At 41.0% G+C, this 18,817-nt stretch overlaps 1 protein-coding gene across 1 annotated transcript in view; it reads right to left on the bottom strand.

The window, feature by feature from the left end:
• Positions 1-10,023: 10,023 nt before the first annotated feature.
• The window catches only part of LOC108881358 (ADP-ribosylation factor-like protein 15), a 98,408-nt gene continuing 89,614 nt past the window's right edge, over positions 10,024-18,817 (bottom strand). Inside the window, exon 5 of the mRNA XM_018673327.2 lies at positions 10,024-12,083. Within this exon, the coding sequence (XP_018528843.1) occupies positions 11,931-12,083 (153 nt within the window). The 3' untranslated portion in view covers positions 10,024-11,930. The remainder of the gene's footprint in view (positions 12,084-18,817) is intronic.

Genomic DNA, 18,817 nt, shown 5'->3' with positions numbered 1-18,817 from the left:
AATCCTGGACAAATAAAACCAAATCAGCATGGCTCAATATGACAAGAGGTAAGTCAAAAGAACATTTTCTCTTAAAGGATAAGGCTGGTGATAATTCAATATTTTTCTTACTGTCAGCAAATCCATTGGAAAGAACAAAACCAGCAATGTGTTAGTCTGTCTCTTAATGCTTCTTTGTTAGTGGTTTCTACTGAAGACATACATCTTTAAGAAAGGGTCACTCAACTTTAATAATAAAGGAAAAAGCTAAATAATTTCATAAAACGACAAGGTACTGGATTTAAGCAAACATTATTCAACAGGGGCAATAGTGCATTAGTTGGGGACTATTTTCAGGTGTGGATTAATACAGACTTGGTGTTTTACTGAGTATTTACAGCAGCAGGTTGGAGTATGAGGGATCGTATCAAAATAAACTAATAAAGTCCTATGATATGTCCTAATAGATTAGGTTTCCAGCCATGTGCAAAGAATCTCACCGAAAACTTGCTGAAAGTATTTGAGGCATGCTGCTTGATTTCGGCGTCGCTCTCTTCAAAGGAAGCCTGTTAGATGGCGCGACGTCCCCCTTTGCTTCTCAGGTCTCGGGCAGAAGAAAGGTTGGGGTTAGGAAGGCCCTCTCCTGGGAATGAAGGCATCCACAGCATAACACACTCATGTTCCGCTATTTATCAATTGCTGTATTCATCTTTTCTGTTTTCCCATTCACACCACTATCAGGTTGGACGTGACACCACCCCCTGAGAAGGTCAGGATAAACCCCCCACCCCACCCCACACAGACACACACACACACACACACACAGCATAGAGTTATCCTCCTGAAAGAGATCAAAGATGCTATTGGTCAGCAAAGAAGACAAAAGGGTTAGCTGAGGTGGTTTAAGTAGCTCAGTTAGCGTCCTGATCACTCAATGTCTATTTTAACAGCCCTCTGACATTTAAGACAAATTCCGCTGCTGAATGTTAACATCTTATTAATGGGTAGAACAGGCCATAGAAATGTCTCGACAGACCTCAACTGACAAGTTAAATGTAGTTTTCTCAGGCATAAATCACTTTAAAGCATAATTTTGAGTGTAATTTCTGCCTCACATGTCTTTGTAATGGCAATTTAGGTCGATTATAAATTGAGCAAACGTCAATGCTAATCTCCTCATTGCCAAATTAAAGGCAAGTTTTAAAAATGTCTGGAAAAGTAATTCATTTTGCCAGTGTTTGAAGTTGTCTGGCACATGGCGGGTGACGATGAATTGTCCCCCAAAGAGTTAATTGATGGAGAGGAGAAAACCTTCAGGGAGGGAAAAGTTCAGTTTTCTACCTCCCTGTCCTGTTTGAAGGAGATGTGAGTTGGCAGTGCAGGAGAGGCTTGAAGATTAATGTTGCAAAAGGGGGCTCTGACAGCTTTTCCGCTGGTTGCGGTTCTCTTGGGTGGCCCGATTGGTCTTGGATGTCACTTTTGCTACTTAATCTTGTGTATGTGAACCAGGCTGATTCAGAGGGGCTGGGTGGGGGTGGCTGGGGTGGTGGAGGCAGCGGTGGTGGTAGTGGTGGTGGGGGGTGTATCTGCTGGGCAGCAACAGGAGAGACAGACTGAAGAGAATGTGAGAATGTCACTCCTTCAACTTTCAGCAGCTTGTTTCTTTTTATCTTCGTCCAGGTAAAAAAATTTTAAAAAAAGAAGCCACGAACGTATTCAATTCAATTTCATTTTGATTCCTTGTACAGCTTTGTAGTGCTGTTTAAAGCTTTTATAATTGTAGTTTAGATCAAAAATATTCAGTATTGTTGTAGACATGGCCAGCAGGTCATTGATGAACATTTAAAGCATGAATCTATTAAAATTATAAAAACAACCTGCAAGAATGTTTGGAAAAATTATGGCAAACATCCATCACTGGTTTATAGTGACTAAAGTATAATGTACTTGTATAATTGTTTATTTTGTTTATTTTCACATGTGCAATATCTTGTGTAATATTCTGTATATTCTGTATATTTTGTATGGCTCTTGTTTTTCTTTCTTCTTGATTTCACTTGTCCCTTTTTATTTTAATTTATATTTGGTGCTGGATGGTGTGCCGCTGCTATAACAAAGCAATTTCCTGTCAAGGATCAATAAAGTACTATTCTTCTTCTTACACTGCACTGCATCCTTTTCACTGCATGTCAGTGGTAGAAGAAATGTGCAGATTTTCTAAATATAAGTAAAGGTAGCAGGGACAGAGTCTTGAATGTAAAATATCACTTGAGAAAAAATACATGAGTATTGTCAAAGAGAAAGTACTCATAAACCTGTATTGTATTATTGGATTATTATTACTGATGTCTTAATGTGAAAGTAACATTTTACTGTTGGATCTGGACAAGGCGGAGCTAATTTTGACTACTTTATATAACAATGAATCATATTTTATTGGCTTAATATTAATGTACAAAGTAACGACAGCTCAGCTTTGTTAGTTAAGAGTGTAAGTGTTAAATCTACATATGCAACTGAAGATTATCATTCAGTTACAATCAGGCATTGTAATTTGTCCAAAAAGTATTCTTTAAAAATAAAAATTACCTTATTTTGAAAATATTTCTACTCCTGATTTGAAATTTTGGGCAAAAGCAATATTTTGGGAGGAAGCTAATTAAGTTAATGGTGTGAATTTGTTATGACTCCACAGTTGTTGGTGGGTGAGTCACCCTCTGGCAGGTAAAGTGAGAGGACATATTTTCTTCTCGTGGGTTTCTCCTACTGGCTAATCCTGTTAGAGGATGTTTAGGCTCAGTCCTCAGAAAGACAGTAAACACAGAGGACGCACTGCCATGTGATCCTAAAACACTGGGCTAGAAACATATGGTCATTCTCTGAATTATGGAAAAATATTCTAAAAACTGACTTCATATGAAGACTGATTCTTTTATTGACATGTAAACTTGTACTTCATCAATGTTGTAGGTGTTGAAATGACTAATGACAGGGACTTTTTTCAACATTGAGTTAAAATAATTGTCTCTTTTACAAAAACTATATTGTGGTTTATTAGGAAATAACATCACTCAAATAAGGGTTAGGTTTGTCCACACTAAATGCTGTATACTGTACGCCACTGATTACTGTAAAAGTATAGAAAGACTCAGAACTTGACCAATTGTTCAGCGAGCTTCTTCCAGCTAACCTCTCTAAGCCAATCTAAACTGGTCTCTTGCTTGACCTCTCTGACATTTAACCCTAATCCTCAACACTCAAACACTATTTCTGGCTGCAGCTTATTCCTGCTATCTAACCCGTGTTTGTGTCTGCAGCCTGCTACTCCAGCAGAGCTGAATCATCTCAGCACCACGCTGTTCACCTTCTCCTGTTTTTCATTTCTTCTCTCACATCTTATTTGTTGACCGACTTTGCAGTTTCCTGCGTGAGTCAGGGGTGCGTTTCGTCATCACTGTGAGGGCAACATTAAATTTGCACTCGAACCAAATATGGCCTCCGGTAGTGATTAAACTGCTTAGTGCCAAAACTTTGGTAAAAACACAGGTGTCCTCTCTCTGCGCAGTGACCGTGTTTACTAGATTGTCCCTGTGAAAGACTCACTTTTTCTCCCTTTTTTCGCTTTCACATGGAACGTTTGTATTTTGAGAGCTGCAAGCTGCCCACATAGTGTCGTCACTGGAGCTGCTTTCCCCGTAAACTGTTTGGATTCAATGAGCTAATCCACCTACAGTGTTTGGCTCAGTGCCACACAGCACACCAAACAGACCATAATGTATAAAAAGCAAAATTTATAGGCAACAATTAAACATTTACTACATATTGGTGACTGATTAATCACCTGTGGCTTCTAACGGAAAATTCACTGCGTTGACTTATTACAGGAGTTATCAGAGGCCAAGGTTCATAAAAACTACAAAGGCAGCGAATGAAGTAAATCTCACTTGTGTTGGTGTGAAAACTATCACTTGGGGCAAGAATTTTAAATTTCATTTTAGTTTGTCTCATAGAAAACATTCCCATCAACTTATTTTCACCCAGATCTGTCCTTCCTGATGCTTGTACTTGTTGATATTAATTTAAAACTGGCGTCTGCCCCGCATGAAAGCCTGGCCACCTTCTGAAGAGTGCAGCCAAACCACAGCTGTACTCTGCACATGTTCATCCGACTCTCCTGCAGAGAGAGTGGGAGAGAGGCAGTGCATGCTCCCCCCATCCTTTTTCTTGATGCCCTGTTTTTCAGAGCCTGTGACAGTAAATTCTACAAAGTCCACAAACAGGATGGTCAAAGCGTCATGTCTGTCCGTCTTCAAAGACTTATGACAAGAGAGAGTCACTAGTAAAAAGTGAAAAGTCTGATAGCCATCAGTGGGATGGGGACTCTAGTAAACGGAGCACTGAGTCTAGACCGCTTGAGACGGGCATGTTAAGGTCAAGCTCATAAAAGTCCCCTAGACACAGTGCTCCTTATAGGCCCTGGAGGGGAAGGGCCAGAGCGAGGAATCACCTGCACAGATGGGTCAGGAGCTGCTGCACTTGCGAGCCGCTACTCGGCCCTCATCACACGGCCTGAGAGAGGCAATGGGTTTCATATGCGGTGCATCGTGAATCAGGCCGAGCGTCAAATAACTCGCAGCAGACTAAACTGGCCTGTGGGTGGTGGGTAGGTACAGAGGGCAAGGCAGTTATCCTCAAAACATGGACTGCAACGTGACAGAGGTGTCATCACATAGAAGGATTTCAAGTAGAGAAGAAAAATTACCCAAAGTGGTTTTGTTTTGAGCCAAGGAGATAAATCTGTAACTGGATTGGACAATCTTGAAAAGAACATTTTTCAGTGGTCCCCTGTATTTTGACTTAAACATGCAACAGATCCTTCAGTGGCCACCACTAATTGACCTTTTAAAGGAATGCAACGCCTTCTCCTTGACTGACATTTGCTTTTAGCGGCTCCTGTGGGATGGGGCGGAGGGCTGGTGGAAGGCGATAGCGGGGGGAGATCCTCTGGAGATAAACCGCCATGCCCCCTGTCCCTCAGACAACAAAGAAAGTGAGTGATGTTTGTCTGAAAACCAAGAGCCACGATCCCTCTTGTTTTGATGTGTGGGCCACCTGGGATGCGGGTCTCCATCAGCACTCAGGCCGCCGAAAGAGGAAGAGAAACAGGACTCACACAGACCTCGTCCCCAGGACAAACAATCTGAGTGACAAGCCTGCTGGAATCCCACGGAAGTCACCCAACAGACGAGGCATTCAAACACACAGAAAAAACAAGAGGCGTTTAGGTGGCCACAAAGGGCCAGAGTAGAATTGCACGGCATGGTTTCTTCAATTTTTTTTGAGGACAAAGGTTTGAGTGCTTTAAGTCCTTTAATATCTGAGCACACGCAGGAGGCCTACAGGAGTCATATTAATGTCATCCTTGTCTCAAACTCACAAATAATTAAAAGACGTTTAAGCACTAAAACTGACAGGTAACACTATCCTCTGATGAAAATTCACGTCAGAAGGTCAGTAAAGGCAGTTTTGAGGTACTTTATTTGAGGATGCCCATTTTATAGTCATTTATACCACAACAATTCAGAGGCAAACTTTGTATTTGCTTGTCCACAACATTTAATTAAGCGCTACAGTTACTTTAAAGATTAAGGTTTTTTATACAGAATATGTATTTTTCTGCTTATACTTCTGTACTTCTACTATAGTAAGATTTTGAATGCAGGACTTTTACTTTTAGGTATTGCTGCTTTTACATAAGTGAAGGATCTGAATATTTCTTCCACCATTGTTTAAAGGGAGATTTCTTATCAGTTTCCAGCAGCGATCACCTGCATGTGGCAAATGACACAATATAATTTGATTAGTTTTCATTATTCTAATATAGGACCACGAAAAGAGAGATGCAGAGGGTCTACAGTGCACAAAAACACAGAACATCTACAACTCACTTCAGTGTCATCTGTGAAACTTCACTAAGATTTACCTGCTGTGGATCAGTTGCAAGGGGAGTTTTTCAGACTTGAATCTGTGAAGATCCCGGATCATAAATCTGAGGCAGTGGATGAAGTTTGGAAAGAGGCAGAGCTCACAAGTTTCAGCAGGCCAAATCTGTTCCAGGAATAAACACATTTGTGAGGGTTTCTGCATTCTTACTGAAAAAATAAAAAATAAAAAATACAGGATTGATTAGGATTGATTGGAAAGAAATGACAGCTGGTATGGTATCCAATATCCTCAATTTCCACCTCTGATTAAATTACTTAAAAATACTCAGATTAATTCAGTATACTCAAATGTGCATGTGTATCACGATCGTTATACAAGGTATAATGAAACTGAAAAAGCATGTGTGGACAAATAAGGTTATGTCAGAATTAACCTGAAGTGAACCTAAATTTAATTAAGGGTTAAACTCATGTTCTAAAGAAAAGAAAAGAGAAGAAAAAAAACTTTAGTGTTAATTAGTGGTAATAATGATTGTGGCATGTTGCTGCAAAGTGTGCTCACTCACTGCTTGGCAGGGGTGCAACTTATTAAGATTCTGTCAGGTTTGAGCCATTCATTAGTTTTACAACACTGAATCACATGCACGACAGCAGGGATTCCTCTGCCTTTACATTCAGCATGAGGGACGTCAGCTCTGTGGAATCTCAGGCAGCACATCTGAAAACACAAAGCAGATAAAAAACACCTGTAAGGTACTGGTAAATTATTGCATATCTCCGATAACAAGCCCAAGCTCATCATTTGGGCTTAAGTGGAAAGTTCTGAGCACGTGCTGCTCTGTAAGGTGTATTACCATTACTGTCTGTCCACTAAAAAAGTCTATTAATCCATTGAAATAAAATTGACATGAGGTTGACACCAAGTGGCCAACTTGGTTCTCAGACCCCCAGGATAAACAAACTAACAGATGCAGGATAATTTAAATAAATCCAAATATATAGAGTGACACCAGTCAGTGTCAAAGTGCTGAACATTTTGTGACTTTGGAACATTGATCTCACATAATCTGGAACTGATTATTTGGTCCAGGGAACATTTCCTCACTAGCTTACATCATATTGATGCATTTCCGTCATTTGTGTTTGTTTTTCAAAGGGGTGTGTGTGTGTGTGAGAGAGAGTCATGAAGACAGGAGAGTGTTGAAACAAAGAGGAAACACCTCGAATGAACTCACAGATCCTGTCCGATAAGAGACTGGTATCTCCCTCTGTCACACATACTCACATGTAACATGAGTGAAAGCAGCATCAAGCTCAAAGGTCCTGAAGAGGGTCCTTTTTTTGTGGGAGCAGCCCCTCGCTGTGAAGAGCTGGGAATGTGGGGTGTCCTGCGTGGAGCACCGGCTGTGGGAAGAGCAGGGGTACAAGGCCCAGATGGATATCAAGGCAACATCTGTTCCACCTCCTAGCGGGGTCTTATCAGCTGAAACGCTGCCACACACACTGGACGGGAGAAGGCAGAAGACAGAGAGAAATGGGCATTCTTTGCAGAGTTTAAGAAAACATGCCTGCTTTTGTTTGCCTTGTAAACGAAAGTTAGGTTCCCCATCAGGTCACGCATTTGCATTTCACAAAGCACATAGGGGTCATTTTGTCATGTGTGATCACATTTGTTTGTACTTTGTTTGTACTTCTGGTGGGTCTTTATACTGTATGTGGCACACTTGATGTGAAAAATCAGATGAAGTGCCTTTATGTCCGTGCTTCTCAAACAAAGGGGCCTAGCAAAAAAATTCCCATATATTTGTTTTATAGAATATAGTTTCACTAAATTTTTAGTTATGGGAAAAGATTCAACCTTTAAACAACAAACAAAAAATAAAATCATTTTTATATAATAAAAAATAATTTTTGCACATGCAGATTTACTCAATTTTAGTCTGCACAGGTAAAACTGCAGCTGTTTGGATGCACTACTGTTTACTTTAACTTGATGCTGCCAATATGTTTCCTCTTTTTATGTAACATTTATTTGACAGAGATACTGTACATTTATCAAACAGCTACTACTTCCGTGCAACTTGCTGAGGTTATGCTGAAAAAGGTAAAATGGGGCATAAGTGTGAGGATAATATTATTTTTTAAACCCACACAGTTTCTTTCCCTCTGCACCCAGTCTGCTTCCTCCACTGTTTATGTGTAAGATTGTTGGTTTTCAGTCCTTAAGTGTTACAGTGAACACAGTCCATGTTTAAATCCAATTCACATTTGATGGAAGATTTCCTGTGCTCTCATTGACTGTTACGTGTGTGTACTACACACACCACAGCCAAGTTGTTAAAGCAGAGACAACTGATAGTGACGTGAATGCGGTGCTTTTGATGTCTATGATGGTGGCTGTAGCTGTGCACATTATATAATTGTTTGTGGTTGGTGGATTTGCACTCTACTGACTACTGTAAGTTCAATTTGCCTATGTGCGGCATCTTGCTTAGTCATTCTCTAATTTGCATTTTTCCATATTTTGCTCTTTTAGTACAAATCACACCTGCACCTTATATCGCTGCCAACAATTCAGCTTTAAGGAATTCTGCTTTTTTTTTTTTTAGATTTCTCCAAGTGTTTTTCCTCCCTTCCAGGCAGCCATTAATTATCATTCATTTTAGTGAATTATAAAAATCAACTTGCACAGACTTGAAGGTTTCTTGAGATACTGTATCCATCACAATAAACATCACGTCTCCATTATTGTTTCTTGGTAATGCAACTGTGAGCGCAGGCTCATTAGAGAAGTCTGGACTATATTACCACATAATATCAATAATATAACTTTGCAGCTTCTTGTCTGTGAGCTGCACTGAGGCTCTGCCGCCACAGGACAAGAAAAAAAAAAACCTCAGTGAACACCACAGCCAGACACCAGCAATTATACAGGTAGAGCAGGTAAAGGTTCAGTGTGGGAGGAGAGGACTCGCTGCATCTTTTTCAGTGGAATAAAATCAACTGTACAGACAGAAAGAGAGAGTGAGGAGGAGTGAAAGAGAGAGAGAGAGGTCCCCCTGTCTCTCCCTTTTTTTCTCCCGGGAGGGCTGCTTCGCTGAGGTCCTGGCCTCTTCCCTTCCCCTGGGCACCCTGGATGCCCAACACTGAGGGGAGGGGCTGTTTTGGCGTGACCAAAGGGAAGCAGAGCGAGCAAGAGAGAGAGAGACAGAGAAATGGAGAGAACCCAGAGAGGAAAAAAACAGTACGGAGTGAGAGAGAGAGAAAGTGAGAGCGACAGGAAGAAAAAAAAGGGGTGGGGGGGTTATGGGGGTGAGACAAGCACAGCAGCCCATGGTTTGTCTCAGGGCTGCAGCAGCTTCCAGAGCTGGTGTGCAGCAGACTGAAGAGAAGCACGTCTGCCCCAGAGGCAGAGACTGGAAAACAGGATCAAAGAGTCGCCAGGGCAACCTGCATGACACACATTGTATTAAAGCCACACGGTTAATTTGAAAGAGAGGGAAGAAGGGCAAAAGGAGAAGAAAAGGGGAGGCAGAGGTAGCACGGAGTAGAGTATATTTATCAGGAACTCCTGTCTCACTCGGTTAACTTTCCACTCAAAACTTTCTTCAGCTGCACCACTTTGACTTTTTTGACTTGCTTTTTTTAAAAAAAAACTTTGGCTCGACCTCCACCGGTTCATCTGCGTCTCCGCGATTATCCTCGGATTTTCACGGATCACCTTAAATCACAAATCAGAGACATTGTGAAGAAAATGTTTCCAGAAACGTAGGCAAACATTCAACTCATCACACATTTCATACAGATGCATAAGTACAAATATTTACTTAAAACAGACCTACAACTCTAGCCTCTAAATTCATACCTGGTCTGAATGAATCAAATAAATGAAACGTGAGCTACGCTGTAGTTATTCAGAATACAGACAATATTTATGCTGTTCCACAGACCTAGAATCTATCATCCATATTCCCATTATTAGGTTACATATTGAAAAGAAAGACATCATGGAATGACTCTCAGGTGACATACTAAACATTTTACTGTAACATTTTAACAAACAAAAGTAATCAAAATGTAAATAACAACTAAGACAATATTTGGATTTTTAAAACTTTAATTGCCATTTTAGACAAAACGCATGATTGAAAAAAGAAAAAAAAAAGAAAAAAAAAACTGTAGCGAATGTTTCAAAACCTATGTGTCAGCAGATGATATGCAAAGTCCGACATTGTTAGAACCTCTTCTAGTCAACAGATTTATTTTGCATTCAAGCGACAGAATGCATCGATCCCTCAGATTGTAAAAAAAAAAACAACAAAAACCTGGCAGATCTAATGTCAGGTATAAAACATGACTGAATCTCTAAAAACCTGACAAAATACTGAGCGAAACAACAACAACGAAAATACAAAGCACGCGAGGAGAAGGTGTGAACGTCATCCATTGTTAAAGCACATCCCGGGAACAACCACACACCTGTGGCACAATGAATACGATTTTTGGAAGTGTGGAGTCCACACGAGGGCAGCCGGGCTGAAAGATGGCATTTGGGATAAAAAATTTTAAAAAAACCCCGCAGAGATATAATAGGGACAGGGAGTGGAGCTGGAGTGGAGGGCAGTGTTGGTTGGAACGGGCGGTGGGTGGGTGGGGGTGTGGTGGGGCTACACGATAAACAGCAGACAGGGAGGGGTCTTCACAGACAGTTGGAAGGCATTAGGGTGTTGGACAGGGACTTGTCAGATGCAGCTGTTGCTGTGGCTGATTGATAGAGTTTGTATTCCACCCTGATGGGAGACTGGAGTCGCTGTTAGCCAGTGTTGAGAGGGATTATGTCAAATTCAAAAGAGGGGGAAGAAAAATACAGTAAAAATGTGGGAAAAAAACAAAACAAAAACAAACATGGCATTTGCTAAACACTGAAATGAAACTAAATCCATCACATTTCTCTACCTTGTCGCTACACCCATCCCAGTCAATCATCACTGTTTTCTTTTTTTTTTCTATTTTGGTCTTTGATTTGAAAGAATTCATAAGTGTGGTATGATATATAAAAAATCGGAACGTAGCTCTACAAGGTTAACATACAGAGCTATAAAATATATCCTAAGTTGCACATTTATAAAAAGCATTCAGACTTGTTCTCACTTTCCCCAAATGGACTCACATCTCCATAAAGTCATCTAGCACTTAGTCACATGATAAGTAGTACTTGTGTATGGCGGCACAGGAGGGTACACAGCAATATGCTCGTTTGCATGTACATAATACTCCATGAGATACTCAGACTACAATATTCAGATTAGATATTCAGACACGGTGTGACACACCGATATGTAACTACCGTACATAACACAAGGTTTTGGACTATGCACTCCGATCACACAACGACATCCGTTGTTACTGAGTCAAAAGGAGAAGTACACTTGACAGCCATACAGTACTTCTCAGTGGAAAGAATATCAACCGTGCCCACCCAAACATCCTGTAAAGTAATTAGTGGAGATGTTAAACATATCTACACACAACCTGGGCTCCTCTTTGTGTGTGACAGTGTGTGTGTGTGTGTGTGTGTGTGTGTGTGTGTAGGAGTGAGAATGTGTGTGTTGTCCAATGATGACTAAAGGAATGCCATACGTCCCAAATGCCACTGGTTTAATCACAATGGCACAGACAGTAGTAAACAAGATTTCCATTTCCAAAGTTCAATGATTTTTCTTGACAAACTGCTTTACATTGGGTGGGTTTAATGGCAGCTCTCCTCTGTCAGGTTGTAGTGGCTGACAGCTGCTTGTGCACGCTCTTCCAAATTTGAAAAATGAGACCGCAGTGAAGGGAGGATAACATACAATACACATCTCGAAGAGAGAGAACGACATCTGCTGTGTTTTCTTTGTGTGTACATGTTTGTGTCTGTGCATGAGTGTGTGATCATGGGCACCAGCAGGATGTGGTGTTTCTTTGTCGTCGTCGGCTAATGTCTCTGCATTAGCAGCATTAGCATCATATCCTTGCAGGCTCTGTATCTTTGTCCTCCAACAGGCTAATGAACTGACCAAAGCTCTCCTTCACTGCCTCCATGTTGTCAGTGGTGCTGCCATCCAAGATCCAGCGCTTCCCTCGGGCCAGCGGCTCCAGCTCAAAGTACTTCTTGATCTGCCAGCAAAAACAGAGTGTGGTCAGTTAAAATGTTCAGTGTCACTCCAGACATTAAGAGATGATTGTATTTAGTAGTTAAGCAGGAATTATGGCTCATGTCTTCAGTACATTTACACATCTAAAATAATTTACGTATCAGCAACTGTATTTTTTAACACCTTCATTCATTCAAGTAGTGATTTTTTACAAATGAAAACCAGCAACACCAGTCTCAAACCATGTGCTATTTATAGCAAACAGTCTGCACATTAATCTCAAACAAACATCAGCTGAGTTCAGTGGCCACCTATTACCTTGTTTTTTAGTAAAGAGTAGGGTTAGAAAACCTGGTTAAGATTTTCTATGTTCTTAGACCAGTGTCATTTCATGATTCAGCCAATATGAAGTGAAATCGAGATCTGTCATCTTGCAATTCTTTCTTAAGCCCTGGTTTTACTGTTGCGTTACAGTTTTCAGAGACCACACTCTTCGTCCTCTGATGCCAAGAACGTTAAAAAGGAAAAAAAGGAAGATCCTTGTGTATCATCCCTGTCCACACTTCAAGTAATTTTCCATGCACAATGTGTTTTCTTCACATAATCACTCACAAATACATGAAGGCGCAGCCATGAAACTACCCACACACAGATTCACACCAGAATGCAGCCATGTAACATACTTAAGTAAAATAGAATACAACTAAATGAAATAAAGCAGTCTTCTTATGTGAGAAATATGTGGCTTGTTGGCTTGGCACTGTTCTTTGTAACAGTTGATTATAAAGTTCATATGTTGGCTTTTGGCAGCTCATGACAGTGGGGGTGCAGTGAGGTTGGGGGGTGGGGTGGGGAGGGGAGAACCAGAACCAGCTGTTACGTAAAAACAAATCTCAACAGAGAGAAACAATGTCTTAGACCTCCACTGAAGGTACTGCAGGTTGTTAGGGTTTCTGACATTTTCAAGCTGAGAGTAATGGAAGCAATTTTGTGAACGAAGTTCAGTCATCTCCTCCTGTTTGTCTGATCTGGAGTGAAGAATGTACAGAGACAAATGTGTTCTGTCAACGACTCTGAGAAAAGAAAACATTAAAATGCTACTAATGTCACTGATGCAATAAAACTATTCCCCACCATGTACACTTATTCAGCCAGTTTCACAATCAGACAGAGTTTGTAAAGGAATGTGTCCATCACACTGATCAAACTACAAATACTGGAGTCATCAGTATATAGATGAAGTAGTTGTTCATTAAAATCTAAAGGCTATTTCCTCAGTTATCTCTTTGTTAAATTATAAAATCTTGAGGATACATTTCCTTGTTTTTTTGATTGTTGTAATCTGAATTCCACATTTGAGTGTTTGAGGACACATTCTGTAAAGGGGAAATTACTACTGAAATACCAATGCTGTGAAGACATTTAAACATTACACGACTTTAGCAATTTAGATTTTAATCGCAATCTGTTTAGAATTCACATAGTGTTTCTTCATATTTCTGCAAATATAAAAAAAGACAGATGATTGGAAAAAATTTTCTTAAAATCAAAACAGCAGATGACCTCAGTGTTTTGAAAGCAATACGAGAAGACAAATAGGTTCGTGTGCCCTGTAAACACCACCACCGAATCCACACAGGTGCCCGTCACACAGTCAAATGACTTTTCAACTTCAAGTGAAATTGCTTTTGTCTAGACCGTGCTGGGCTGTCTAGCTGTGCCATGGTGTGTGGCATGAAGAGAATGGGAAGGAGGAGGGGTGGGGGGTGGGGGGTATTCTTTGTGTCTGCTCAAATCCAGCCAGCCATGCCAGTGAGTGGGAGAGTGAGCACTGTCTCTGCCCCCCTGAGCCGAGTCTCTGTCCGGGTGTAATGTGAGTTTAATGACAGATTAAGTCACCTCAGCCGCGTTTGGCTCAAAGGCCTGGCTAGAAAGCCGAGCGGACCCAAACAGTGTTAACAAATCTGTCTGGGTAACTTGAGCTGCCCTAGTCCAGGCTCTAGCCCCAGACCTAGACTGCAGACGATGCGGCTGGCTGCCTGTCTGGCTGGCTGGCTCACTTGTCTGCCTGTAGCCAAGGCCCTCTTCTGGAAGACTCTGGCCCCTGCACTGGCAGACAGTCAAAAGGCCAGCAGTGACCTCTGTGCAAGTGCAGACAGGCTCAAGCTTCTCTCACTTCCCCTCCTTGCCTCACAGGCCAACAGAACACACCCAGGGGCATCTCACAGTGCAGCAAATGCCTTCTTTAGTACTATGCAACAGACAACTGATCTTACCATCGACACCAGATGACTTATTAAGTTTTCAGTGCAGCTTTACAGTTGTGCACTCAAGATAACACGAGTAGTCTGAGATACCGAAGAATCTCCCATATACTTAATACCTAGTTGGTATGAACACCTTCATACGGGCCACATTTCACTGACAGGGCACATCCAGTCCAGAGATTTTAATCACACAACAGGCGGACGGGATACGTTGCCAAAAACACTGTCTCAGTGTTACATGACTGAAGGAACCCCATGACCTAACAGTTGGGTGCATCCACATTGCCAGTCAACAGTGCAGCCCAAACCAGTTACTCTGAGATTAAGTCCTCCTAAGCGCACTTATGCTTGCTTAAGGAATTGCGTGAGGCAGTGGGAAGGGTAAGCCACACAAGACGCGGGTTGCCAGATGGCTCCTAGGATGACCACTGGGTCATCCAGTCTAGCTTCTTCTAGGTCATACAGACCAGGGGCCTCGCCTTGTGCATGGGAGAAAGCGGCTTATACATGCATAAGGGTGTCAAAAAATCTTTAATCACCTGCGTCTGTGTCAACTGTATTCCCCGCTGCTGGAATCCAGCCATGTTAGCCACTGGGGTATACTGTTCTGGGGAGAGCCATAAAACTCAGGAAAGCAGAACTCTTTGGCAACAGGCCTGAATAGTTACAGTGACTTCTGAGTCTGACTAGTTGTGCAGAATGGACAGTGCAATGACGGAGAACTTGCACGGGCTGGATTTTTATAAATTCTCTGGATTATATTCAGCATTACTGTATTACTCTACTCTAAGAAAGCATGACATTTGTCACTAATTTTTGTAAGGTGGAGGAGTGGTCAGTGTCTCCTATGAAGCAGATCATATGTTTTAAGCCTTAAAAAAGCCAAAGCATTGTAATATGCTGATACCTAATAGTCAACTTTTAGGGAACATCTCTCCAAAACAGTTTAATTCAAATGCATGGTTTATATATATATATATATATATATATATATATATATATATATATATATATATATATATGCGCCAACCCCAAGAGTTAACAGAGTTACGCAATCTGTTTTAACAAGTGAGGTTTAATTTAAGATCTGTCATACTTTACAGTGACGCCTGTTTTCATCTTCTAAATATGAGAAGATGAGATCTGTTTTACAAGCAGGAGGTTTTTAAGCAGTAATGCTAACACTGCTAAAAGTAGTATGCAGGAGGCTTGTTCATTGAGAACAAGACTACAGTACTGTGCTACAGGACATTGTACCAAAGCAGTTTTACTGTGTGAACTCAGGTGTCAGCAGTGAGAAGTTCTAGACAAATGCCTTTTCAGTTCATTTTGGATGCTAAAGTCTGTAATGTGAGAAACATGGAGGTTGATGCATTCATTTCTTATTTCAAGATCTTCAGATGGATGGATTGAACTACTTACCAGAACACCAAAAAGCCACATCTCTGCATTAGGTGGCTAATTTATCCTCATGTGATAAATGGTCAAATTATATAAATTTTAAAAAGTCAAATATGAAATATACCTGACATGTTCTTGCCCAAAGAAGGTAAATGTTTTAGTGGAATAAGGGAATGCAAACTGGTCAGGGCGTGCTACGAAAAGAACCAATATTTTCCCAGCTTTCACATGTTGATTAAAAAAGACAATTCACCTGTTACTTTTTGGAAAATGAGTGTGGAGAAATGTCTTTTCATTTAAGATATATCATTAGGTTTGGCAATTCGTGACCCAGTGTCTGCAGGTAGCGGCTGCACAGCTAGTCGGCTAAGCTTAAGCCAGGGCTGGCACCACTTCAGGCTCCTTAAGACACCGGACGGGCATGCATGGCACGTGCACCCAGCTGCTTCCTGACCTATGCCAGATTACTACATGTGATGGTCCCTGTTGGCATCCTGTCAAGTCAAGAGGATATCCTGGTAGAATAAAAACAGCTTTGGCGGCTGTCTTCTGCCACCAGTAGCCCTGATCTGGCCTCCTGACCAACTAAACACACCAGGGAGGCAGACAGAGGCAAAAAGTAGAGAGAGAGAGAGAGAGAGAGAGAGAGAGAGGAGAGAGAGAGAGGAGAGAGAGAGAGAGAGAGAGAGAGAGAGAGGCTGAATGTGAGAGAAGAGAAAGATGCCTGAGGCCAAGTTCTAGTCATGGAGGTGCATGATGTTGGCTGCTGAGAATATATGTGGGAACACCCCCTGACCAAAGGAGGATTCAAATAGAAAGCAGGTGGTATTGTGCTTAAATGTCTATAAGCTGTACTGAAAAAAAGCATGCACTGCACAACAGGTTTCCTGTCTTACACGGGAAGGGACAGCACACAGATGAAATCAAACTCACTCAATGCTAACATTCACACCTATAGGCAGTTCAATCCAGACTGACTCCGGGCTTCTCTGTCAAGATGCCCAGCAGTCCAGCTATTTGATATATACAGTGCAGGACTTACAATTTAACATGTTGACTGTTGTACCACCAGCAAGATGGAAACAAAACACAAGAAAAAAGAAACAGCTCTAAAGATGACAGACGGCTTATTTAACATTTATTTAAATTATTTGCTCTCTACCTGCTTTTGCTGAGCCTGCATATTGTTTACTGTCTAATTTGAGTTTTATTAATATGTCTGTCAATCTTTGTTATTTTGTTAGCTGTTCATAGGGCGTTGCTGTAAAAGAGCATGCACGCTCTGCCAACCTACTCCTGCACAAAGGTTGAAAAATAAGTAAAGTGGCATGCAGCCTAATACAATCCACCTTTTCTGCATTGTTCGCAATGGTGATTTATTAACTTTAAAAGTGAAATCATTTTTCATGGGGCATTCTCATTATTTTATATATACTCTGTATGTTTCTTTTTGCAGTTGCATTTGCGCTGAGTCATTCAGGTTACGTGCCATTCTTAAGAGTGTAATGGCAGGGGTTCAAGTCAACAGAGTACACTCAGTTAATATGGCATGTTCAGGATCTTTCTGATAAAAAGGCTTGCTGTGGTTCAATGGTCTTGCACTATGTACATGTATTTGGGAAATCTAAAGTCAGTTTTAGCGTTCTCGCAGAAGTTAACAGCAAAGCCAGATGGAACAGACGCAGGTTTCCTGGATACACTCCTATAGCAGATCAGTATCGTAAAAGAAAGTTAAATGACCTGCGCTGTCAACTCTCAATTTCTCATCTAGGGCAAGGGTTTTTTTTGTCAAGTCTGGCTCTTGCAGTTGCCTCAGGTTCCAAAGGTCTGAGAAAAATATTGAAACTAAATTCAATGATATCAAATAATACTAATAATCTCTTCCTGTTGAAGTAATAAGATCATAAAAGGAAGAACAGGAAATGTTCACTTGAGAGGATTTTGCCTTTTAGCTATGTTTAAAAAAGCCAAAAAAAAAAGAAAGGGGGAAAAAAAAAAGACGCAGATAAAAACAATGGCTCTGTCAAAAGTTATCTGTCAAACACTGCTTCCGCAAGCAACTATCAAAACTTCTCCATGGAGTAAGGAGAGCTTTACTCAATAAACTCATTGGAAAACTAATGATTTCAGCCTTGAAGTTTTCATTTGGATTAAAAACATGTGTGCAAAAAGTGACCTTTATGCACACATGCAGGGAGGAAAAAGTGTCCATTTATATATATATATATATATATATATATATATATATAGATATATAGATATATAGTATGCATTAAGTATTTTAGAGGGGAATTTTATAAATATTGTTTTAGTTTTAAAATAACTGTGCCCCATAAAATGAAAGCTATGGCCTCCAGTGGCCTTGTTCCAATATGCACCATGACCACATGTCTATCACGCTTCACTGTCATGTGTCAAAACCTCACCACACGAGTAAGCCATATAACTGGAGAAGGAAGCATTAGGGGGTCTCTGAACTAGGGAAAGTGGCATACTCAAATATCCAAGACAATCAATTACACCATCCCTTGACATGTTGGCCCCTGTGAAGATATCAGTCACTTGAAAAGTGGCCCACACTGGTGACTGCATTGAAATGGGAGGGTAATGTGAGATCCACTTACCATATAATAGATATGCCTCTGTTTGCTTTTCCGGCTTACCTAAAGAGCCTTACAGACATGAGAAAGCCCGGAGGTCCCCACGAGGGGAACACTTGGGAAGCCTGTGAAAAAACAAACATTGCACCACAAACTGTGGGAGGTGTCAAATGAAACAGCCCGCTGGCCAGTAAGTAAAACCAAAAGCCTATTTAAAGAAGGCTGTAACACCTTGGGCAATGGACCCATGGTTTGGCATCTGAGGGATTATTGTCCCCAAGCCTTACCCAAGGTAGATAACAGCCTGATCACCTGTTAAGTGAAAGTATTAGCTGTAGGTGAGGCACATTACACTACCGCCATTGTTTCTAAATTGCATGAGGTGAGGACTTAAGGAACCCTGCTGAATTTTGTTGAGATAGCTAGCAGGTAGCACAGCACAGGGAGGGGAGTATAAAGGGCTCAGCATGGTCCCAGTGCCAAATGCT

The sequence above is a fragment of the Lates calcarifer genome, linkage group LG13 (assembly GCF_001640805.2).
Source record: "Lates calcarifer isolate ASB-BC8 linkage group LG13, TLL_Latcal_v3, whole genome shotgun sequence".
Lineage (NCBI taxonomy): Eukaryota > Metazoa > Chordata > Actinopteri > Centropomidae > Lates > Lates calcarifer.
Note: the sequence above shows the minus strand (reverse complement) of the source record. Positions and strands in the feature narration are given on the sequence as shown.